The following is a 24,951-nucleotide window of genomic DNA, read 5'->3' on the forward strand; positions in this document are numbered from 1 at the left end:
CCATTGAATACCAAAAAACGCAAAGATCAATTGCCATAAAAGACAAACTTTCGAATAATGAATGAAAATATGGTCACTTGTTTCTTCTTCTTCCTTACACAAATAACATCTATTAGGAATCTTCCAACCCCTTTTTTTAAGCTAGTCTAATCAAAATCCTAGCTCAAACTGCTTCTCAAGCAAAAAATCTAATTCTCGGAGGCACCCAAGAATTCCAAACTATGTCATAGGGGAACAGCTTCACTCGCTTATTTGCCAAAGAGGAGTAGAAAGACTTAATAGAAAAAGCACCATCCTTTGTAGGCAACCAAACCATAACGTCATCAATCTCTAAAGAGATGGTGTGTGCAAACAACCTCCCAAAGAAGGCTAGCAAATATCTAAGACCATTTACTCAAAAGAGCCTTATTTAGGATGGATAAATCTTCGATGTCGAAGCCCCCTTTTTGTTTCTCCAAGTGAACAATAGACCAATTCACCAACTGCAACTTTTGTTACAAAGCCCCTCCTCCCCAACAAAAGTCCCTTTGAATCTTTTCCAATCTAACAACTACCCTCTTTGGGATGGCAAAAAGAAGCACAAGGTAAATTAGCAAACTGGGCAAAGTGCGCTCTTTACCAGAGTCAATCTTCTACCTTTTGAAAGATACTATCCTTTCCACAACGCTAATCTTTTCTGCCCATAACATATGACCAAAATTTTCAAACTTTGCTCTTCTAGATACCAGCCATTCAGAATCCAGAAAATGGTTCTTTTACTCATCGACTAGTGATTATACAGTTAATAAGTTAGGATCAACCAGTAAAACAACAAAGCACCGAGCCCGGTTGTCTACACAATGTGGATCAAACTATTTCCCGACAAACAAAAATTTGCATATTTTAACTGATAGCATCTATTAAAAGAAAAAACAATATACATAAAATGGAAAACAAATGGAATGAACAGGGAGGAGCTTTCCTCTGTAAAAGATGCCCCCATGCATGGTCACTACAGCAAAAGATTTTTCTAAGTAAAACAAAAACATAAATCAAGAGCCAAAAAACCATATTAGCATCCACATTGAATTGATTACACAGGCAACTGGGGTATCACAAACAGTGAAGGGACATGAATTGCTGATGAACAACCAGCTTTCAGATTATAAATACAAGGCTACAAGGACACCTCTAAGAAAGGAGCCCCAACTGAATAAAACAAATATTATAATTTTTATATTATAAACCCACTGAAAATCCTTAATACAAATATTATACTTGGACATCAATTTGAAACTTGCCTTAGATATCGCTTTTAAATCAGGTCGCCTGGATCCCTGCTTCCCATCCTTTTCTGGTGCATCCCCTTTCTGCATTAAAGGTGTACATTAACATGAGAAAAATATATGGCAGAGAATCGCAATTAATTTTTTACTTGCTTTCTTAGTTGCAAGCCAACAGAGCAAATAGATTAGATGAATCTTAATATAATCTGCATTTTAAAGTAGAAAACAACCAGTCCACACAAACCAACAGAAAATGGGTGCACTCAATTTTGCTGTCAAAATCAATTGACCTTTATGGAATCTAACCAATGCCACTCAACACTTGAATGCTCCAATTCTTGAGCGGCATATACAACAGAGTTGAATAAAGCTAGAACATTGGTAAAACATGAGCACCTATTACCTAATTAGAAGACCCCTTTTGGTATTAGGATGGATTTTCAGATAAACAACAATTTTAAGATAGAGCTCAATGTTAACAGACAATACAATACAGGAGAAGGGGAAGAAAAGAAGTTGGTTGTGACATGTCACCCCAAGGGTTTCTCCACTCTCAATTTAGCTAAAATGAGCAAAATGTTGTCACCTAACCTCAACAAGCCTTTCTAGCTACAAAATCAAGACTATCAAACCGATCTTAACGGTACCAAGGATAAAAGGTCTGAGGCGCCCACCCTAGTGCACAGGCCCATGTTGATCCTCCCAAGTTACCCTAAGGTTTCTCCCCTCTCAATCTTAGCTAATCTTGTCACCTAACCTCATCAAGCGTCTCTAGCTACAATCAAGACTCTCAAACCAATCTTAAAGGTACCAAGGATAAAAGGTCTAAGGCAACTACCCAAGTGCACAGACCCATGTTGATCCTCCCTTGCTATTGACTCAATAAGACATACTAGTATTGTTGGACAACCAATTTTAGTTGCTTCCTTAGTAAGATGGGCAGACCCACAAACAAACAAATCACAAACAACCTCAATAAATTAGGGAAATAAAATGCAAAGATTGTTTGAACATGTGACCTCCCCCTAAACCTAACTATGATACCATGTTGGACAACTAATTTTTCTTGAAGCTTAAGTGCTTGGATTTAAACCTACAACATATATCATGTTTTTTAACAAATATCAAAGTTTTGTGCTAGCATAGAACACCTTTAAAGGAAGTCCATGAAGATATTAGACCTTTGCAAAAACTTAAACACATAAAACAAGAGAAAATATCACCCCTCCTTGTAAGTTGTGGGAATGAGGACAATCCGCAAAGGATAGCAAAGATAATCTCCTCACCCTAACCAAGGGAGGAGAACACTACCTTGGCTAAGAAGCTAAGAGACCTACTTAACTGGTCACATATGGGGTTAAAGAAGAGGATTCCCACAAGCTTGATTGCATCTTTATTTCACAAGTATCCTTTATGAAGCATTCCCTCCATAAAAGGGGGGTTAAGAGAAAAGCCTCCCTTTTTTATTATAGCTAAAAGAACATCATTTAAAAAGCATCAAAAGAAGGGGCACACTCTATGTATATAGGCACTATACACCAAACACCCTATGTATAAGTGCCACAACCAACGCACCAAGAGGCATAACGAGCCAACCTAGCCACAAACAGGGAATCTAAGAACTCCACCATAGAGAATCTCTCCATTTGCAATGAAGCTTGGGACCACTCCAATAGGGATCTAATGAAGACCTCTTTCAACCTTTGCTCTAAGAGCTATTCTTCATTGAAAACTTTTGGTTATTCCCTGACCATATAAACCAAAACAGACACAGAGGGGCCAAATGCCAAACAGTTCTACCTTTCTCATCCAATCCCTTAAATTTTGGACTTAAAGAGGAGATTCCTCAATGAAGCTGGAAACATCCAATTCAAGCCAAAGACAACTAAGAGAAAAACCCAAAGCACTCTTGTCTTTTCACAAAGAATTAAGATATGATTAGTCAATTCTTCGTTATCTTTACAAAGACTGCATTTGTTTACCATAGTTCAATCCATCTTCATCAAAATATCTACATTTGAGATCTTTCATTAAACAGCTTCTTAAGCAAAAAAACACATTCTCAAATGTGCATGAGATCCCCAACTCTCTTGGTTGGGAATACTAAATTAGCCTAATCACATAAGGACTTATAGAACAACTTTACATTGAAACTTCCCCTCCTAGCCTTGCTCCATAGTAAAGTGTCCTCTCCTTCTTGCACTTGAACAGGGTAAATGAGAGCCCAAAAATTGGATCACCTCCCAACTCCAATCTTGGAAGAGTCTTTTAAAATGAACCATCTAATGGCCTCCACTCCCTTCTCCCTCCCATACATTTGCAATTGTGGTATTCTAGGAAGATGCTATAACACACCTTTTAGCAGATTCTCTCCTACCCATTTATCCCACCATAATTATGTATGTTTACCATTTTTTATTTGGACAGCCAGTCTAAGACTAAACTCTTCCCAGCCTTGACATCCACATTTCTTGCGCATCTATGATGCTCAAGTATCCTTCCAGGAAGTGGGATTTTATGATAAGATACTGCAACACCCTAGCACAGGGAAAGATGTGATGGTAACATGACACCAATATGCAGAAAACAAGCATGCGGCATTTTTATAGTGGAGAACTACCCAATTTTTACTGTTTCAGTTATGACAACATTGTAATTTTTTTATCAGACTGGTTGATGTGGAGCTTCTGTATCCATGATAAAAGAATGGCACATATGTAATGACTTTAATTTAAAGCTATGTGCTAATACTAAAAGATCACAGACAATAATGAAAACTTCAAATGTGTAGCCATGAAATTCTACAATCATGAGAGAATATAGTCAACATAAATCCAGAACCAAGCATAATTTATATGACTCTGATTTTTCAAAATGTCACAGCAGTGTTTGAATGTATACCTTTATTCTTTGGCATAAGCAAGAAAACGACATTAAAACCACCAGAGGTGTGGAATTCAGGTACACAAGAAAAGCAGAGAAAAATAGGGACCAAAGCTGCTACAGTCAATCTCATTGCCTATGGTAACATATTCAATCAGATCAAAATAAAAGACAGGTATCAAGGTTCTAAAAAAAATATTGTTTTAGGTGTTGACGCCAAGGCTTTCAGCTCCTTCAAAAGTTCTCCTATTGTGTTCTTTCCAGATGCACCATGCCAAATAAACTGGGCAGCCTGTGGTATTCGTTTTTTCCTCTCCCCTGACCACAAACTTCCTTTTCCTACCCATCATAAAAGCTTTAGGTTCTAGATCATGTAAACTACTAGGAAAACCAAAAAGGATAAAAACAAAATAGGAAGAAATCTCTGTATTGTTTGGTTTGTTGTGGAAAATATGAAGGAAAATAAAATAAACAAGAAGCATTTCAGAAGTTACATATTTTTCAGTTCTTTGTTTTCTATATAACTAATTAATTAACACTGGAGAAGCATAATAGGAAAAAATATATATATTGAGTTTAAACTTAATTTTTCTTTCTTTCCTACTTTCCCTCATGATTTTCAAGATTCAAACAGAGCCTTAATGATTGAGGACAAACCCAGAATACCACAAACAGCCCCATGAGCAATGAAGCAGAAGTTGATTGGCAGATTCCTTACTTCTTTTGCATGTTATACATGACATTTTCCCTCTTCCTAGAACAGTTAATAGTTAAACCCTTTTCCAGCACTGCTGACCACATGAAGAAGGCCATCTTTGAGAAGGTTGAAGTTCCCTATCTCCTCACCTTCCCTCACCGAAGGGTTCACACATTCAGCCACCATTTTAGCATCATTCACTGCAAGCCGGAATAAGTCTGGGAATATTTCATTATGTAGTGAACCTTCAATCCACACATCATGCCGAATCTCACTCTCTTCACATTTCCCACTTTGAATCTAATATACTTAGAGAACCATCCCAAGACATGGTGCTTGATATCCAAAGGTATGCATAATTATTAGGACCAAAAAACTTTGTTATAAAATTTAGCTAGAATAAGACTGGTTTGTCAAGATCATTCAAAGGATACCATCACATAACTTACCTTCAAACTTTAACAAACACATTTTCACATACATGGTTGAGTGTCAATGGTTGGGGACACTTCCAAAACTCATTTCTCTTTGATCCAAACTAAGGGCAAAGATACCAAGTTTGAAGGATAAACAGAGATTGTTTCCATGACACATACAACAAGCTTTCTTAAAATTAAAGGAAATTTTAAAAAAAAAATATGACAATTTTTAGCTCCAAATTGCGGATGATACATGAAATATCCACTGCAAACATTTCATCAGAAACAAAATAGTCTTCGAGAGACTAACCTGTACAAAGTGAAGGTAGTATTTGTTAAAAGTCCTCAAAGTTTCCTTCACCTTGGCATAGACGCTCTTCTCTACAACATTGGTTGTACTCACATCATTGACTATCCCATTCCCCGCAACCTCCATCAATACCGGATTCGTAGATTCACCATTCTCCACACAATCGCTATCCATGGCCTCACTCGAACCTTCAGTAGGCGAAACAGCTTCTCCAACTACCTCTTCACTCCCCTCGTGCGTATTCGCCTTGCGCCGTTGGTACACTTTTGTTTTCTTCCTACTACATTGCTCCGGTCGACTGTTTGGTGACTCTTCTAGGCGATACACGCTGCTGGCCTTTTCCGATTTCAGCTTTTGAATCCTGGCACTGGACCTCCTCTCAACTGGATGTGTATCCTCAGACTCAACCTTCAGAGTCTTCTTTTCGGATTTAACTGATGATTTAGATTTCCTCCTATTATCCATAGAAGAACCACCAGAAGCCATCGAATGCTGATTATCCGTAGTTAATTCTTGATCAACACCACCATTAGCAACAGTATTATTCATACAGTGCAGAGATGGAACCACCATTGCTGAGCTCCACACTTTTGAAATCTTCATTTACAACAGCAAATATTAACAAAAGAAAAAAACATTCATCAAACAATCAAATGATAATCAGATTAAAAATAATCGAACCAAGACTTACCGATCTTCCGAAAAAATATCAGCAAATCGACGGATGGACTTTGAAATTTAGGGTTTCGTGGTACAGACTGATGGGCACCACCGCGCAGAGAGTGAGGGTTTGGAGAGAGCTGGTGAGGTTTTCCAATACCCACCCACTACAGCGGACACGAGCGTTCCGCTTTCCTTGTCTTTTTATAATTATTCCCTTTTTCTTATTTTTCTTTAAATTACCTACGTATTTTTATTCGTTTGAATCATTTCCCATCGCGTTTTTACCTCTCCCAACTTATCGGCTATCGCATAGATAGGTGGCGTGTCTTAAATACTCCTTTTAATGAGATGCCATGGAATTTCTACGTCTTTTCAATCTATAATTCAAAATTATGCGGTCTAATCACGACATGACCGTTTCCCATACTTCATCACCTCTGTATATAAAAATGTTGATTTGATCACATCATATTAATTCTGCAATTTACCTATCATTAGTGATTTAATAAAACTGATTTATGTGCTCCTAACGAGAATCTAAAATAAATTAGTAGTAATTGAATGAATATGAATGCGTGTGATTTTATTGCCGTCTATAAAGAGGAAATATCTTATTATTCTTATAAAATGTCTATCACTAGAAATATCCATCACTTCATTGTTTCAAATTTTATGACTTACATGATTATTATTCTATCATCTCCATTATAATTATCAACATATTAACATCCTATCATTGATATTTTTCTTGTTATAGTTATAAAGCGTAGAGTTAATATATAATGTCAACCTAACTCAAATTAATAAGTAATTAACTTGATTTTAACTCAACGCATTCTCTAATTGAAAATACTCAACCTAATTTCTTTAAATTATAGTTTATTGGGTTGAATAATTCAAAATTTATCTTTAATATCTAAAAAAATTATATATATATATATATATATATATATATATATATATATATTAAATTTAAAATTAAAAATTTAAAAAAAAAACAAAAAAGATAAAACTAAATTTATATATATGTTTTTTTAATGAAAAAAATATAAAATATAATAAAATTTTATATTTTTTATTAAAAGTCTACAAAATAAATATTAATATATAAAATAATATACGTTATAAATGTTATAAAAATATTAAATTGGATTTATATTATATTTTAATTATTTGATCTTTTATCTAAATTCAATGAGTTTGAATTTGAGTTGAAAAACCATATCAATATAATTTGATTGTATTACACTAACTCACTTAACTTGCTTCCCTGTTAGCATAACATACTTGGAAATTTAAAATTAATTTTTAAGTATTTATTGGAATTAATTTTTTTTTCTATTTTTAAATTACAAAGCAATAATAATTTTTATATAACATAAAAAGTACAAATTTAATTAATATATTAATGTCTAAATAAATACGCTTTTATTTTATTTTAGATAAAAGCATTGGAATGACATCGTATTATTACTCAGCACGGAGAACTAATTCCACCTTCACTATCTCTTTTCTCCTTATAAACTAATTCATTGATGCACGTGAGGTTACCGGTATTGACGGCATCATCAATTTAAATGATTTATTTTTAAAAATTAAATTTGACCGAGCCAACATGGTAAATACTAAATATTTAGATCCTACGATCTCCGGTCACGGTAAGATAATTTCCAGCCCGAAATTCAAATGGCGCGAAACGGTCCCCCGTTTGCCCGCGCGAGCCTTTTCTACGCGTGGTTGCCTCACGCCGACATGAAATCTAGCGTTACCACATTTTCAGCCACCTATGCATGCCATTTAAAAAAAAAAAATATATATATATATATATATATATATATATACATATATAGAAATTATATTTAAAATACAAAAATTTAGAAAATAATTTTTAAATTTGTAATTTAAAATTTTAAAAATATGAAATAAATCCATATTATTTAATGTGTGAGTTTCCAATTTTATATAAGAATTATTACTATTTTTGTTTTTAAAAATAAAAAACAGAAAGCATATTCCAAGTAAACCTAAATTATATTCCAAATATTATTTTTATATTTATATTCACATTTCTTGTTGGTATCTTTTTACTTTGATGATTTATATATATACAAAATACGAAGAGTTTCGTATAATTTGTTGATTATTCCCTTTTTTATATGTAACAATAATGATGATAAATTCACGATCATCTTAATATTTTGAATAGTCACTACAAAAATGTAATTCTAATGATAATTAAAATGATGAATCTATTGAATTATTACAAGGCATTGTCATACAAATCCACTAATCAAATGCTAAAAATTAAAGTAATAATCTTTAGGCATCAGAAAATCATACTTAAAATGAATGAAAAATACTCATTAAAAACTCATCCAACTAAATGATTAATATTCAAATTTTCACTATTATAAGTCATTTCGTCAGTTAGGACTTTAGTTAAGAGGTAAGTTATAAAACATATATAAATTTTGTCAATTGTAAAGATTATGAGTTTTATGTCACAATTTGTTCAAATAATCATTCTCTGAGGTTATATTGGTGAGCGATAATATTTTAAAACATTTTTGAGTTATATACATTAGTGAAAGAGTGTAGAAAGTTCTATAAAAACTTCAAAGGTATCTATACATTTATACGCAAAAATATAAAACAAATGATATGCAATGGATGTTGTAGAACGTTTTAAACATACTTGTCATGTCGCTACATCAAAACTCTGGACCTGTGACACTTAACCTAATAATCTAACTTTGACATTTTTCATCAGGTGGTAGAAGTTGAGTTTCAAGGTTGGTTTCCTTATAAGAAGGGTAGGTTTTTTAAAAAAAAAAACTATATATATATTTTAGGGGGCACCTACCCTCGGGGGCATAGTTGGCTCTACCAGTGATTCCGCTCAACTTATTTATTAAGAAAGCATAGAGGTTGCCTCTTTCCCACTTAGATTTTATTATATTTTATTATTTTTACTTTTAAGAAAGTCAATATTACATAAAATAAGTTAAAAGGGAAATAATATAAACATTTTTTATTTAATTGGTAATAAGATATGATAAACTATTTCATCACTAATCCTATTTAATTATAAGCCAAAATACATTATATACATATATAATGTATTATAAAAATATTAAATTTAAAATTAAAAAAGGATAACTAAAAAAATGTTTATAAAATATATTGTAAAATAACAGTAATACATGTATAATTGAATATGTAAAAAATAGATATTGAATAACATAATATATATATATATATATATATATATATAGATATTTTATAAATTTTAAATATTTTAATACGCATCCAACTATCCAAGTTCCCTAGTTCACATTGGAAATGAATGGCCACGTTATGTGGCTTAGATTGGACTATTTATGTTTTATGGACCAACGGAGAGACAAGTGGCCCACAAGACCCAAGCCCACTAATTGAAAAACCTTTATTATTATTATTTTTTTATACGAGTCATAAAATTTGCCAAAATCTGTGGTGTGTTATCCAAATTAATTGGAAAATTAAAATGGCAACTTTCAAATTTAAAGTTTGAAATAGTTTTGAAATCCTCATCCAGTCACACTCAAATTAATTTAAATTTAAATTTTAGACATTAATTTGAATGAATTTGCACGTGGAATAAGTATTTTTGTCTTAACATTCTTCTCATTTTTTATTTTAGAAAAAATGTTAAGTTATTTATGTATCATTTATCTTCCTAACACTTTTTGTTATTTTAGAGAAACAATCATTCCAATATGTAGATTTGTTAAAACTTTTTCAAATAGTGCACCTTGCATAGTGGTACCGAATCTTATAGTAGAATTTCGATCACTACCCTATTGTATCTAGATATAATTTACGAGGATGGTGGATCTAATTTAAGTACAATACTTAGGCACGTTTTAGCTAAAACCCAATGAGTTTTTTTTTTTTTTTTTTTGGGGTTTTTGAATTGACCCTTATACACTCGCTTTGTTGTCATTTTTTATTTATTATTATTATTATTATTATATCTTTTCAACATTTTTAAAGTATACTCGAAATGAAGGCATCCCTTGTTCACACCCATCCTAGCACCTCAAAATATGATGACGACATTTTTTCAAAAGGTGATAGGAAAGGGCTTTATCTACTATGGATGTTGTGAACTTTGAATGTATTTTGATTGATCATAACCAAGATGATGGATAAGACGATTCAACTACATGAGAAAACGACAATAAACAAGCGAGACATGTAATTTTGAGTGCTCTTTTAAATGAGTTATTTGATATTATATTGTTCATCCGAAATTGCTAAGGATACTAAGGACATGGTAGAGAAAAAATATATTTTGGAAGATGCATAGACTCAAAAGTATGTTATAGGGAATTTTAGAAAATCCAAAATAACCGATAATATAAATATCTCATCTCAAATATATATTTACTATATGTTAATAAGTGATCTAGCTAATGAAGACATAAAACTTTTTGAACCTTTTGTAGTTAGATATTTGATAAAAACCTTTTTAGATTCTTTGAATTATTAGAAAAACACTATATAACGTAAAAATAAACAAAACATCATTGAAATATATAATCATTCATATGTGGATTGAAGAACAAAACAAAATCGGGGATAAGGCTAAGAAAGCCAATAAATTATCCTTCGAGACAAATTTAGTGAAAGAAAAATCAAAATAAAGCAAAATTAACAGGTTTTAAAAACAAAATTCTAAGCCCAAACCCGATTTAATAAACGAGGTCCAAAATTTCACAAGAAAAAATAAAACAAATTATTATGTCTGTGACAAGTTTGGACATCATGCTACCGAGTGTCACCATAGCAAGAGACTTAAAAGGTCTAACCCAAAGGCTAATTTGGTAGAGATAGAGGTAACACCATTATAGTCTTCTTTAACAAAACAAAATTGGGGATAAGGCTAAGAAAGCCAAAGAATAATCATTTGAGACAAATTTGGTGAAAGAAAAATCAAAATCGAACGAAGTAATAGGTTTAAAAAACAAAATTCTAAGCCCAAACCCAATTCAACAAATGAGGTCTAAAATTCCACAAGAAAAATATAGGAAATTGTCATGTTTGTGACAAGTTCGGACAACATGTTGCTGAGTGTCGTCATATCAAGAGACCTAAAAGGTCCAACCTAAAGGCTAATAGGGTAAGATAGATGTAACACCGTTGTAGTCTTAGGTGAGCATGCTCACCAATGTGAAATATTGAGTGGGTAGACTTCAGGGTTGTTAGGCATATCCATGGCATCAAATGCATTCACTTTTTATAATGTTTCAGAAATTTTGAGGAAAATAACACTGGCCAAATTGAGGGTTTAGGTTTTTATGTTAGGGTTTAAATTTTTATGTTATGTTTTCGTTTTAAGTTTCGTTTTGATGTTTTAGAAAATTTGGGGAAATTTAGAGAAACACGAGCCTCATTACCACAATAGAATGGACTGGAAGATCCATTAATCTTTCAGTTGTCGTTTGCCTTCATAAATATTCAGCCTCATGGGACAAATCTTCAGCTTTGATGACAGCTTCCATTATATGGACAAGGAAAAATTATGTGGGGTTTTACCAACAACTTTGTGAGATTGAAATTTCAAGGCTTCTAAAGAAAGAAAGAACGAGAAGGAGGCAAGCTATAAGGATTCCAAAGGGGAGTAATGCCGAGAGGAGAGCTGAAGGTTAGGATTTAAAAATAAATGACCCATTTGCCCTCGATCAATCAGAGAGTACGATGCCTTTCCGTTCAAAAAAGTAACACCATGATTATAATTACAAAAATGCAATGTGCAAAACACCGTATAATATAATAAACCCATTTTTTTTTTTTTTTTATTTTAACAAAAAAAAATATATACGGATTCAATCCAATTCAGCCACCCGAATCCGAGTGATCCGACCCAAACCTAACTGCTACCGTGGCTGTATATTTCCTGATCTTCCGTATAGTGTCACTGATGTTTTGATTCTCCTGATACTGGATCTCTTCGGCAAGTTTCTCACTCATTCTCTTTGTTCCTATTAGGGTTTTAGGATATGTTTGTTAATTGATAGCACTATAATATCTCTTGTTTTTCTCGTGCGTCCTGTTTAATGAAAATCTGGCCTTCTGTTTGGTTGCCGACAAAATGAACGAATAGAAAAGGAAAAAGATTATCAGTAATACCGTCTCTTTTGCTGTATATCCCAAAAGAAATGATATTTTCGACATAAATCATCCAATGGTTGCAGCAGGCTCAGTTGAGAGATGGGGTTGGCTTATCGAGTTTCCAAATAAGGGCGAACCAAAGACACGGAGCGTAATTTCATTTCCTTTTCCTAGATTTTCTTGGGGACCAAACGGAGGAAGTTAGAAGAAAACTCACTTGTTTAAAGAAATTATTCCCTTCCCCTCAGAATGTCTATCATGGCATATGTTGGCCTCTCTGGCTTCTAAAAATTACATAATTTGCAACATATATATGATTATAATTCATAACACCATGCTCGGAGGTGAATCTCCTTATTTCTATTGTCCATTATATAATAGGATTCTTCATATTTTCTGAGTTCTTAGTTTGGGGGGGCATTTGTGCAAAGTTTCCTTATTTTTATGCTTAAATGATTTCTTGATGATTTTGTTACTACAGCATGGTTAATGGGAAAGAGAAGAGACAAAGAAATGGAAAACAATGGTTCTTTCAACCCACAGGATATAGGGATTGAGAAAAGATTTGCAAAGAAGAAAAAGCAAGAAGCTTCTCAGATCAATGCAAATTCAATGTTTGCCTTTGTCACTACTTCTGTGTACCATTCACATGTGCCCACCTCTGCCTCCTGCCTTGCCCCTATTGCCAATGGTGGTTTGTCTGCTATGCAAGAAAAAGAAACAGTTGGTGGGAATCAGCTTGCTGGGTATATATTCATGTGTAATGGAAAAACAAAACCAGATTGCTTTAAGTACCGAGTTTTTGGTCTTCCTGCTGCCAGAATAGATGTTGTGGCAAAGATCAAGCCAAGCACGATACTGTTTTTGTTTGATTTTAATTTAAAGATTCTCTATGGTGTATTTGTAGCTGCCTCTAATGGAATATTAGGATTGGAGCCAAGGGCTTTCGGAGGGAAATTTTCGGCCCAGGTAAACAGTTCTGTAAGATGCTCATGAAGTTGTAACTTTAGAATGTGGTTAAGTTAAATGAAGAAAAATAAAAGTGTCCTGTGGTGAGTATTTTCTGTTCTGTTGAGAACATAGATCCCAATTTGCCTGTCCACCCTTCAAAAAGTATGCAATTGGGTGTGCACAAATACTTAATAACGTCTACTGTGGCAAGGGGTCTATCACACCTGCAAAATATATCCTGAAATGATGAAATCTCACACTAGACCAAACTGTTAGAACTACAATCATCAACTTGTGTCTCCATTTGTGATCTCATCTTGGATTTGCAACGAATTTGCATGAATAATCCTTTTTCAGCCTATTCCAGCCTGGTTTTCTTGTTAGAGTTTTCTCGTGTGAATAGCCCTTTATGTGGTATGGATTCCTTGACACTGTAATCAACAATGTAAACCATATTTTCGTCTGAAGTTCTACCATGATATTTCTTGTTCATTATTTTTTTCAGAACTAAAAGATATATAAAATGTATATCCATTCCATTCCATGTAGCTAGCCATCTACATATAACTAGGCCCTTATGCTCTTCTATCTTTGAAGTTGTAGCTCGTAAGATTCTGAAAATTGGTTCTAAATCTAATCACAACATTATTTGTTGAATTTATTGGCTGTAATACTCTGCTTGATTGTATTACCATATCATGGTTGAAGTTTTATTGTCAATCAATGATGTGGAAGTAAGAACCCTGTATGGTTTCTATAGGACAGGAATCTTCAACCAAATAGAAGATCAAAACATTCAAACATATGTCATAAGACTGAACCGTAAATGAATTTTTCTTTTTTTCTTAATGATATGAATTGCTTTTAGCATACCCCATAATCTATATGTAGAGCTTTGACATTTCAGCTTTTTAAACATTAGGCTTCAAATATGCATCTAATCCTGTATGGTTTGATGTTGGTGTGTAAAAGTTTCATTCATTAATAAGAAAATGCTTGCAGTATGTGTTAGACGACTAACATCCATCTAATACATGTTGGTTTGCATGTCAGTTTGGATAATCAGCTTCTTCAAATGTTGAGTCTGTTAGGTTTCAAAACATTGGTGTTAACTGCATTACTGGAATTTATTCTATTAACATTTGGTGTTGGTTATGCTGATCGCTTCTTGTAATTGTTATATGTCTACAGGTGAGATTTGAGATTTTCAAGGATTGCTTACCTTTGCCAGAGATCGCTTTCAAGCATGTTATCAAAGATAATTACCAGGGGCATTGCAAATTTAGACAAGAGCTCAGTAACAAACAAGTCAGATGTTTGAAGATTTTTGTTGTCATTTTATTCTGTTATGATTTTATAATGTTTGCCAATTCCATTGCACTCACAATCTACTGTAGGTAAATGATCTAATTCCATTGTTCCGGACAGTGGCTGCACGACAATCAGCACCTGTTGCCCCTCTTATTCCAAATACTGTGCCATCAACAAGAACTCTACCTCCTGGCTTTGATGAACAAACAACTCTACCCCCAGGCTTCGAGGAACATGTCCAACCACATCAAATCCTCCACTCTTCAAATGATCAATCTGTGGCTGGATTGCAGCTTACTCCTGCTGGTCTGGCCCCTGCTGTTCAACATGGTCAACAAGCAGTCACACCTCTTGCATATGAACCTCATGGCTCAGCAGCTCCTGAGGCGTGTTTCCAACCATCTGTACAATCTCAGCATTTTCTGTGTGCAGGCCAACAACCTTATTCTAACCCATATTATCTTGAGGAAGGTCATCAATCATATTTTCCTGAAAACCCATCATTACCTCCACATGCCCCATGTAACAGGTAGGGTTTTGCAGCTAGTTTTGTTGTTGCTTCTCTGTTTCAATGCCCAAATACAGCATGTTGTATTTATCTTGATACCATAGATACTAAACCTGTGCCCCGTGAGCATTATGATGCATCACTTGTGATTGGACTGGGTTACCGACACTCTTAACTTTTAGGATCAATTGCCTTAGGCCCTGTGAGATTTTAATTCATACCCTAGCTTATGAGCTTTCCGTTATTTAATTGGGAACATACTGTACTTTATTTTGGTCTGTCTAAAGATATAGTTGAAACTTATATTCAATCCTTATTTGCTACCTTCTGTCACAGATATGCTGCTGTCCAGGAGAGTAGTGAGAGTGAAATTGTTCCGCAACTGGGTACAGGATACAATCACTACTTCCAGAACTTTGGAGTAACTAATGCTCCAGTACAACATGAGGCACTTGCAGCTTCTAATGCTCCTATACAAGCTCATGCCCCAACACCGGAACCGTTCATGACTCATTCACATATAGGTTCTTCATCCTCATCCTCATCTCTTTCATCTTCTTATTGGGTTGGAGTGGCTTCTGAGTACCCAAATCAGGCCATGGCTACTTATTGGGCAGGAGTGGCTTCTGAGAACCCAAATCAAGTCACTACTGCTTATTGGGCAGGGGAGGCTTCTGAGGACCTAAGCCAGACCACGGCTGCTTACTGGACAGGAGCTCCCCGTGAGACCACTAATCTGGGAGGTAAGAATGCGCCTGTCGCTCTTGCAAGGAGCAACTACAACCTATGCTTATGCATAACTGGGAGGATGCACTGCAGTAGTAGCCTTGTTCTCTATTCTAATGACTTGCAATCAACTTCAATATTGTGGAAATTACCCTTTAGATGAAATCTGATGTAAATTCAAGTTTTCTTTCACTCTAGGATACAATATTTTCTGTACAGACTTTTGGTCATGGAAGCTTGAAAATGTTGCCCATGAATTGAGGAATTTTCAGGTCAGGTGCTTTTGGAGTGTTTTGTGATCGATACATGCACCTTTGACATGATTTGACGCATTTTAGAGGTGTCGCCTGTTATGAATTTAGGAACTTCTCCTTCCCAAGCAATTTGGGTTGGCGAAGTTGAGCTTGGACAGTTGGCACGAGGTTGCAAAGAATCCTTTTCAGTCTAAATTTGCAATCAACTCACTGTGAAGACTATAAATCAGTTCGATTTCACACATGCATTTAAAAGCCAAGGAAATGGAAAATATTGATATTCAAGCTCCTAAAAAGATACCACGTTAATACCCAGAACAGTTAAGAACAGCATCGGCCCCTTGACCAAATTCGTACAACATCCAATAAAAATTAAGGCAACACTCTTCATTCATGACAAGGATATGAACTAATTTGAAACTGTGAAGTGCATTCCTTCACTCCATGAATTTGTGTCACATCCTTAAGAAGTTTCTCCACCAATCACCAACTCAGAGTAAGTTTGTCCTGTATTGCTTCCTAAAACTTCATGCAAGATCAACAATTAACTTACAAATGAAAGCAATATGTATTCTAAGTTTATGATTGGTCCAGAAATGAAAAACTATAGAAGATCAAACAAGAGGAATTGTATTAAAAATGAACGTTATTGTGACTGCTTTCATGAATCTAGGGATACAACAAACAACTTTATCAGTAATGAAACATTACATATAATGCCAAAACCATGCAAAAGATATGGTTGAATCCCACCTTACGGCTAAAAAGAGGGAAAGAAAAAATGCCATTATAACTGAAAACCAAGTTACAAGCCTCTATAGAGCTCAGAGCTTTCTTCAGGTGGTATGTGATCATCATGTGTGTGGGGTTCATCTCTATCCGCCATCATAGGCAGGGATGGGTGTAACTCTGGGCGGGGTAATAGCAGCTTTAGCCGAAAAGCATCAACTCCATTCAAATAGTAGCGAAAGAGCCGTTTTGCCCTGATAAAGCCAAGACGCCCATATAATGCAAGTGCTCCTTTATTTGTAACTTCTGCTTCCAATGTTACCTTCAGAAACATAATGAATGATCATGAGCTAGCATCTTGACAAACCCAAACAGTCCAACATGTTAAATCTCGATTAATATACTCCATAACACATTTTTGTGACTTTATGGGTGTTATTTGGTTGGTGGAATGGCTCTTTTCTGAGTCATACAGAGCTGAGACAGTATTAGAATGGTTATGTTGTAAGTCACACTAAGCCGACTCATCTAGCTAGGTTGAACTAGGTTTTATCCACTGGCTCCACCATATTCTCCCAATTACCATGTTTCAGGGCAACTGTCACTATGACCATCACCTCTAGCATGAGATTGCTTGTTGAATTTGTGCAGTTTGTTAGGAGAAAGGCTCTTATCACTTACAGAGTCTGCAGCAGTTTCTAAGGACTGAAGTATTTTAGGTATGCTTGTTACCATAAGCATGTCAAAATACATATTGCAATAAGATTGAAGCATAAAGATAGCAAATCACAAAGAAAAAAACCCGAAAAAGGGCTTAATTTGACAACAATAATCAATCCATTGCAAACATATATAGGAATTAACCAGAAGAAAACCATATTCATCATAGTTTTTTCAATTCATAATTTCCCTTGACTTACCTCTTCGCACCCTGATTCCATCATCACTTTAATAGATCTGGTAACAAGTTCAGTGGCTGCATATGAGAAATATTTCAGCTTAAATATTAGAATAATCAATAACTTCATCCAGTCATACAACAAACACAATGTGGGTCTATACCAGAAAAATACTCATTAAAGGTAGATTTGTTTGACAAAACCAGTTTAATTTAACGCCCAGAACATGATTGGAGGAGAGATGACAGAAATTTCAATCAAAATAGGCTAAAGGGTCAAAGGCAAATTGCAGGGTGAGAAAAATAAGCTTACAGGTCAAAGACAATTTGATGGGTTTCTCAGTTTTTGTAAATTAAGGAATCGATATCGAAATTGGATGCTTTATATTATAAAATTTAAATTACCAATGCCTCTGCCTCTGTAAGGCTTGATCACCACCAACATCGCTATGTAACCTCTGAATGTATTCCGATGCTCTCCCATCTTACAGACTACGGTTCCTACACATTTACCCTTGTGGAAAGCCTGAAGAAACACACACCCATATGAAAAAAAAAAAAAAATCAAAATAACAAAAATTCAATTTTTTTTTCTTTTTTGCTGTAGAAATATAATCGACAGAAAAAGTTCAAATGAATTAAAGAAAAGCAAAGAAAAAAAAGAGAGGAGAAGATGAAAATTGACCAAAGAGTTTTACCAGGAAAGAGAGGTGAGGCCAGAGGTAGACGAAGTATCTGTAGGTGAAAATTGAGTAGGGTTCGCTGAGTTCTTGATCGACCAGGTGCATGACAAGGGGTAGGTGATGTTCGCCTCCATAGCTCACGTACTCTATCTCAGAGGCATCAATCAATTCTACTCTGCTTCCTTCCTCTTCACTCCTCGTCTCCATTCCCTCTTCTCAACCCTGATGATTTTGGGCGCTGAGACGAAGTGGGTTTTGGGGAGAAGAGGACACGTGCGAAAGGAGTCGCATGTTTGGGCCTCAAGCTTAACACTTCCGGTTGTATTCCTATTTCCTACTGGGCTTGGGCTTGGGTTGGAAATTAGTTTTATGTTGACCCATTTAAAAATATTTTAAAATCCATATATTTTTTCATAGCTCAAATAATTATTTTATAAAATGACCATTTTAAATATTAATAACATCAATTAATAATTTTTTTTTTACCGTTAGAACTAATTTGAGATTATTAAAATAAAAATTTTAAAAATTAAAATACAATTAAAACTAAAAAAAACTTTAAAGCTCTGATAGAAAATATAGATATATAGAAGAGCTAGAAATACAATCAGAATAAATATTTTATTTTTTTTGGTTTTTAGTTGTATTTAATTTTTATGTATTTAGTTTTAATTTTTAAAATTTCTTATTTTATTGTTGATGACAACTAATAATTTTTTTATTTAATTCTATTAAAAAAAAAAAGACGATCAGGGGATTTATATAAACAAGATATATAAAATCATTATTAACTAGGGATTAGAAAGATTTTATTTATCACTTGAGGATTCTTGAGAATATTTTCATAATAATTTATATTTCATATTATATAATAAAAATTTATAATATATTTATTTATAAAACACTTTTTATCAAATTAAAATGATAAATTAATTTTGAATAATTTTATTTAATATTATTAAGAAAATGGTATTTCAGGAAATAATTATTTGAGTTATAAAAACTACATATATTTTAAAATATTTTTAGATGAGGGAAAATAAGCTAATTTAGAAAAGTGTTATAAAAAATATTTTTTATCATAATTACTAATGTTTTTATCAAATGAGTGAATCAAAACTCACTTTTCCCTTACATCTAAATACTAATTTTTATTTATTTATAAAAGTGTTTTATAAAAAAAATGTTTTTATCATAATTACTATCAAATGATTCTCTAAATTCGATTCTTTGTAGAACTGTTAAAAAAAAAAGTAATTATAATTACTATCAATAGACTTATTATAATTATTATCAAACAGACTTTAATTTGAAACGAATAAGTACAAAATTTGTTCATTCGACGATGCTATGATATGATGGGAATCATCTCTCGCCTCTTTATGTGGCTAAAGTAGATTTAGATTGAGTTTTAAGAAGTCAAAGTATTTTTTTTAAAGCTTCAAAGGCATCTTTATTTATTTATTAACTTTATTAAAAGAGTTTAATATGAAAATTAAGAAGTTTTATCTTTTATTGAAACAATCGATGTTTTGCTATATTAAAAAAAGTATATTATATTTAATAATTTCTTTAACACTACTATGTCACTTTGAAATTACGACTTTATCTTTAGTTCGAGCTTGTAGGTGAAGCAAAAATAAAAAGTCACTCCAAATAGGACTTAATTTAACTACAATAATATCATAGTTTAAAAAATTTAAAAATTCAAACTTTTGAACACACCCTTTACATTTCAAAAGCCAACCAAACATATGTTTCCAAATATTTTTAAAAGTAAAAGATAGGAAAAGTGGGTGAATGAAAGATAGCACCCAAAGCAAATTCGGATGCGTACAAGACCAACTCAAGAAGCAAGAAAGGTACGTATTTTGAACATATCAGTCAAAAGGCTCTTGGAGGTATCAGCATGACCAGTTACCCTTAATTTTTCTAAATAATAATAATAAAAAAATAAAAAATATTATTTATTCCGATCGACAAATGCTCAAAACACCATCATTTTTTTATGACATTTACAGTGGCATTAACAAATATATCTTCAGTAAAACATGGTGTTCATCAAGGGGTAAGAGTCATTTATGCTTTCTTATTCTTCAAGAGTTGTACCTTATTATAATGAAACTTGCAAGTTGGCAGGCCATGGTCTTTAACTCTTTATCTATTACAAGTTGCTTAATTTTTGTTTCTAATTTAGGATTTTGCCTAAGGTATCGATTCTATATTCCGATTCAACACCTACTAAACTCGTCATTGTGATTATTGAAAGCATATAATAGGTCATCAAATAAGATCGAGTATAAATAAATGAGATCAACGGATAAATAAATAGAACCGGGATGTCAGATAGACGAGATTAGGTATAAAGCAATAAGACTAATTTGTATACATTTCATAAGATAATAGGTTTGGTTTTTTTTTTTTTTTTTCCTTCCATAGATGCAACTTTGATACCTTTAAATTTAAAGCAAGTTTTGATTACAAGTAGGGTGAATTGACAGAGATTAACACGGAGCACATTACACTTTTTCAAAAATGAAATTAATCACGTGGTTTGGCCACGAAAGGACAAGCATGCCCCACTGTGTAAATGGGAAAGAGCTAGGAAGGTTTTAGTACTCTTTCCCTTATAGAGAGGTCTTCACATAGCATTACTTCATGCTTCCTAGCTAGGCTGCTTAGTCTGTGTAGAAAATCATTCCTTTGAGAAACAAATTGGAATAACTCTCAATTTTTATCCTTTTCGCACCACCAAAAGACACATATAACATGACTTTAACGTGCAGCAATGAAAGCCTTACAAGCAACCCTATTTTCTCTTCCTTTTCTTCTTCTTCTTCTTCTTCTTCTTCCGGCCCCCTACTTCTACTTTTCCTTTTCATGTCTCTGATCACCATTCAAGAGCTCTTCTTTCTATCTTTTTAATTAATTTCTGGTTTTTTTGATCTTCATCCTGATCATAATCAAACCTCTAGATCTTGCTTTTTAATGTGCTCATCACTGAACACTGAAACGGATCTATTAGTTAATTTTTTATTTTTTTTTTTATGAACTAGCTAGGGAGCCAGCCAACCCAGGAGTTTAAAGGTGGATCATAAGCATGGCAAGAGATCTGTTCCTTCCGGGGCATCGGAAGAGAAAGAGGAAGATCCCATCTTCCCTGTTTACCCAGCAGCTCAATCCCAACGAGATACCTCGGCCATGGTTTCAGCCTTTGCTGATCATCAAGATATTGGCACCTGGGCCAACAGGCTGGCTCATGGGCAAGGAAGCCTGTTAACCGCATCGGTGTCTAGCATGAGGCAGCATGGCTTATCTCAACCTCCCCAAGATCGAGGTAAATTGCTATGAATATGTTTGATTCGGAAAAATGCAAATGAATGGAAAAATAAAAAATAAAAAATAATTTTCTAATATTTGGATTCTTCTTGAAAACTAAGAAGAAAATCAAATATAATTAAAATGGTTAAACATTTATGTATATTAAAATTATTTAATCTTTACATTACAAAGAAAATCTTTCATTTTTTTCACTCAATTTTTTCTTTTTCATTTTATTTTTTCTCGTATTTTCCCTCAAATTTTCCGAGTACCGCTTCATCTTTTTCTCGGGATGGAGGTTTCTTTGATGTAGATGCCTTATTATCTTATATACCAAAGTTGTCCAAACCTAAACTTCCGATCGTCCATTCTGTTGTCTTACATTCCAAGAACAAAAAACACTAAATTATTAATATGTAAGTGCATGTCCTTACTATATTATTTAATTGCTTTGTAGGAATCATCTTGTTATGGAATATTGATGTTTATGTATACTTTTCCTTTCAGAAATTACAATATCTATATTTCGTTATAAATGTCCATCCAATAACATTCATCTTTGAAAACTTTGAATGGTTGAATCTGTGATTGTCTTCTCTCAAAGAACTTAAAGCTGCCATAGATAGTTTTTTTCTTTCTGCAGGAAGCATGTGTCTTTTTGCATGGAAAACATTGGACATGCTTGCTTGTTTTGCCAAGTTCTGGTGATGAAGATCACAGAGGAATAAACAAAAAGTGCTTAGTAACTAATAGTTAGGTGAAGTAGGAAAGAATTTTGAGTTTGAGTTTGGTAGTTCCAATGTTTTTAAACTCCATTTTTTCTTCTTCTTTAGGATCGAATCCTGGCTTTCTCAGCTTGACTTTATGCTTTAACCAACAAATATTAAATTATGTAAATTGGCCAGGAAGAGCTTGTTTGGAAGGGAGCGCAAGGAAAAGACATTATAGGGGAGTAAGACAGAGACCGTGGGGCAAGTGGGCAGCCGAAATCCGAGACCCGAAGAAGGCTGCTCGAGTGTGGTTAGGCACCTTTGACACGGCAGAGGCCGCAGCAGCTGCTTACGATGCTGCTGCTCTCAATTTCAAAGGAACCAAAGCTAAACTCAACTTTCCTGAAAGAGTTCAAGGGGGATCTCACTCTCACTCTCACTCTCCCTCTCAGTACTCGAGACCCATAACTGTTCCTCCACCTTCACCTCCACCTCCACCTCCACCTCAACCATATTCTCCTTCTCCTCCTTTTCCACCTCCTTTTCCGGTACAGGAAGAATTCCCCAACCTTTTACAGTACGCCCAGCTGCTTTGTAGCAATACTGATGATGATTTAAGCAATGCTACTTCAGCTCTGTATGATCAACAAACTTTTGCCTCTCAGGGTTTGTCAAATCCCTCGGCAGTATCTCAACAACATCGACAAGTTGAAGAAGAGCTTCTGAGGGTATCTTCGGACATGGGAAGTTCTTATGGTACTGATTTTTTTGGGCAGGGGAGAGACTTTGATAACAGTAACCCATAGGATCTGTAATATTCTAGGGTTTGTGGGGAGACTCAGAGCTATGCATGCAAGACAAAGACCTGCTAGTTTCTAGTCTTCCCATATTGTCAAGGAAACTTTTCCAGCTTTCCACGTTGTACTTATTTGGATCCAAGAATTTATGTCACTTCTATCATTCCGGGACATGACTTTCAAGGCTTCTCCGTGTAGAAAATCGAAGTATCAATCCTTCAGTTTTCATTTCCGCTCTTTAACATGGAGATGGTTAGATTTTATTGTTATGCTACAAACCCAACAAGTCCTTACAAACAGATTTGCCGAACAAACTTGGTGACAAGTTTCTCCTTGATTCATTTTGCAAAAATTTACGTGGCTTTTGGATTCATTTTGGAAAATCAATCATTTTATGAGTGATTCATGCAAGGTGTATATCTTCTTTACCCGCTAGATAGCTTTTATTGGGAGGCTAAATCTTAATATTCCATTTTTTTTTTCTTATACATATTGTAAGAACATGTTAGATCATCTTATCTGAAAACCAATGAGTGTTTAGTGAGAGTTGGAGGCTAAATCTTAATATTCAATTTTTTTTTCTTATACATATTATAGGATCAGATTTAAACCATCTCATATGAAAACCAATTGATGTTTAGTGAGCGTAAGCCAAAGAGCGACATTATTGCACTTCAATAATTCTTCCTCCAACATGATGCTCCTCGTGACTCATACCCATGACTTTTTGCTCTAATATCATTCATAGGATTGAACTTTGACCATCTCTTTTAAAAACTAATTGGTGTTAGTGGTGGTAAATCAAACATTTTATAACATTCAACATCACACCCCATGACTTGTTTTAAGAACCATCATTTGAATGATCCATCATCAAGCTTAAAAACGACATTATTGCACCCCCAACACATATCAAAATAATGTGTAGTGAAGAAAAATTTGCTACAATGAACAAATCTGCATTCAAAAGGAAATAAGGTGTAATAGGGTCGCCATATTATACCCTTTGCACTTGGAAAAGCTTTGCCTATAAGCTACTAAATAACCATGTTAATATAAACTTTCTATTTTCCATTGTTAATATAAACTTTCCTGGAAAATGAGAAAATCCGGTGCCTATGCATGGATGATCAGACCTTGACTTTAATGTTATGGGTTAAGTCATATCTGAAGTACATATTTTAGGCTATGAGAGCCATGCACCCTTGACTCTTCTTAAGTTAAAACCATAAAATAAAAAGACAAAAACCTTGATAGTTCCAAGGGCCTTGCATGAGAGTCTAACCACAAAACGCTTGTATATATATATATATATATTGTTTTAAAAAGAAGACAAAGCTATCACCCGGGCCACACAAGCCTCAGCTCTTATAATTGGACACCAAGTAGAAAAGCAGTAGGGTATATAGGCGAGAACAAAAGAAAAGGTAGATTGCTAGTGGAGATGAAAAGGCAGTAAGCATGCATAGACAATTTGTAACTTTATACGGGTACATGTGAGAGGACGTGACATGTGGTTCTTCCTACGCAGGCGTGGAGTGATTGATGATTCCCATCAGCTAACACTACTGAATATATATGTATTTTTTTTACTATTAGTTTCCAGTTTCTGTGGCCGACCTTGTACTTCAAAGCAGATGCTTTCGGCTTCGTGTCAACCTTTGCGGCTG

The 24,951-nt window shown here is 34.1% G+C and overlaps 4 protein-coding genes across 4 annotated transcripts in view; 2 read left to right on the forward strand and 2 right to left on the reverse strand.

Moving 5' to 3' along the window:
• Positions 1-6,404, reverse strand: part of LOC117930160 (histone-lysine N-methyltransferase, H3 lysine-9 specific SUVH4) — a 45,289-nt gene extending 38,885 nt beyond the window's left edge. The window contains exons 1-3 of the mRNA XM_034850652.1: positions 6,266-6,404; positions 5,575-6,171; positions 1,281-1,349 (exon numbers count right to left, since the gene is read on the reverse strand). Coding sequence (XP_034706543.1) covers positions 1,281-1,349; positions 5,575-6,147 — 642 coding nt within the window. The 5' untranslated portion in view covers positions 6,148-6,171; positions 6,266-6,404. The remainder of the gene's footprint in view (positions 1-1,280; positions 1,350-5,574; positions 6,172-6,265) is intronic.
• A 5,740-nt stretch (positions 6,405-12,144) lies between these two features.
• LOC117930061 lies at positions 12,145-16,052 on the forward strand. The gene is made up of 5 exons (XM_034850506.1): positions 12,145-12,235; positions 12,875-13,362; positions 14,536-14,652; positions 14,742-15,184; positions 15,500-16,052. The coding sequence occupies exons 2-5, from the start codon at positions 12,883-12,885 to the stop codon at positions 16,050-16,052; spliced, it is 1,593 nt and encodes a 530-aa protein (XP_034706397.1). The 5' UTR covers positions 12,145-12,235; positions 12,875-12,882.
• A 690-nt stretch (positions 16,053-16,742) lies between these two features.
• LOC117930163 (N-alpha-acetyltransferase MAK3-like) lies at positions 16,743-18,725 on the reverse strand. The gene is made up of 4 exons (XM_034850655.1): positions 18,469-18,725; positions 18,176-18,296; positions 17,793-17,848; positions 16,743-17,194 (listed from the first exon to the last, which is right to left on the reverse strand). Exons 1-4 carry the CDS (start codon positions 18,658-18,660, stop codon positions 16,949-16,951), a joined length of 615 nt encoding a protein of 204 aa, XP_034706546.1. The 5' UTR covers positions 18,661-18,725; the 3' UTR covers positions 16,743-16,948.
• Positions 18,726-21,146: 2,421 nt separating this feature from the next.
• LOC117930162 (ethylene-responsive transcription factor ERF113-like) lies at positions 21,147-23,483 on the forward strand. Its single transcript, XM_034850654.1, has 2 exons — positions 21,147-21,790; positions 22,680-23,483. The coding sequence occupies exons 1-2, from the start codon at positions 21,655-21,657 to the stop codon at positions 23,288-23,290; spliced, it is 747 nt and encodes a 248-aa protein (XP_034706545.1). The 5' UTR covers positions 21,147-21,654; the 3' UTR covers positions 23,291-23,483.
• The last annotated feature ends 1,468 nt before the right edge of the window (positions 23,484-24,951 follow it).

Source organism: Vitis riparia, chromosome 14, assembly GCF_004353265.1.
Source record: "Vitis riparia cultivar Riparia Gloire de Montpellier isolate 1030 chromosome 14, EGFV_Vit.rip_1.0, whole genome shotgun sequence".
NCBI classification, from domain to species: Eukaryota; Viridiplantae; Streptophyta; class Magnoliopsida; order Vitales; family Vitaceae; genus Vitis; species Vitis riparia.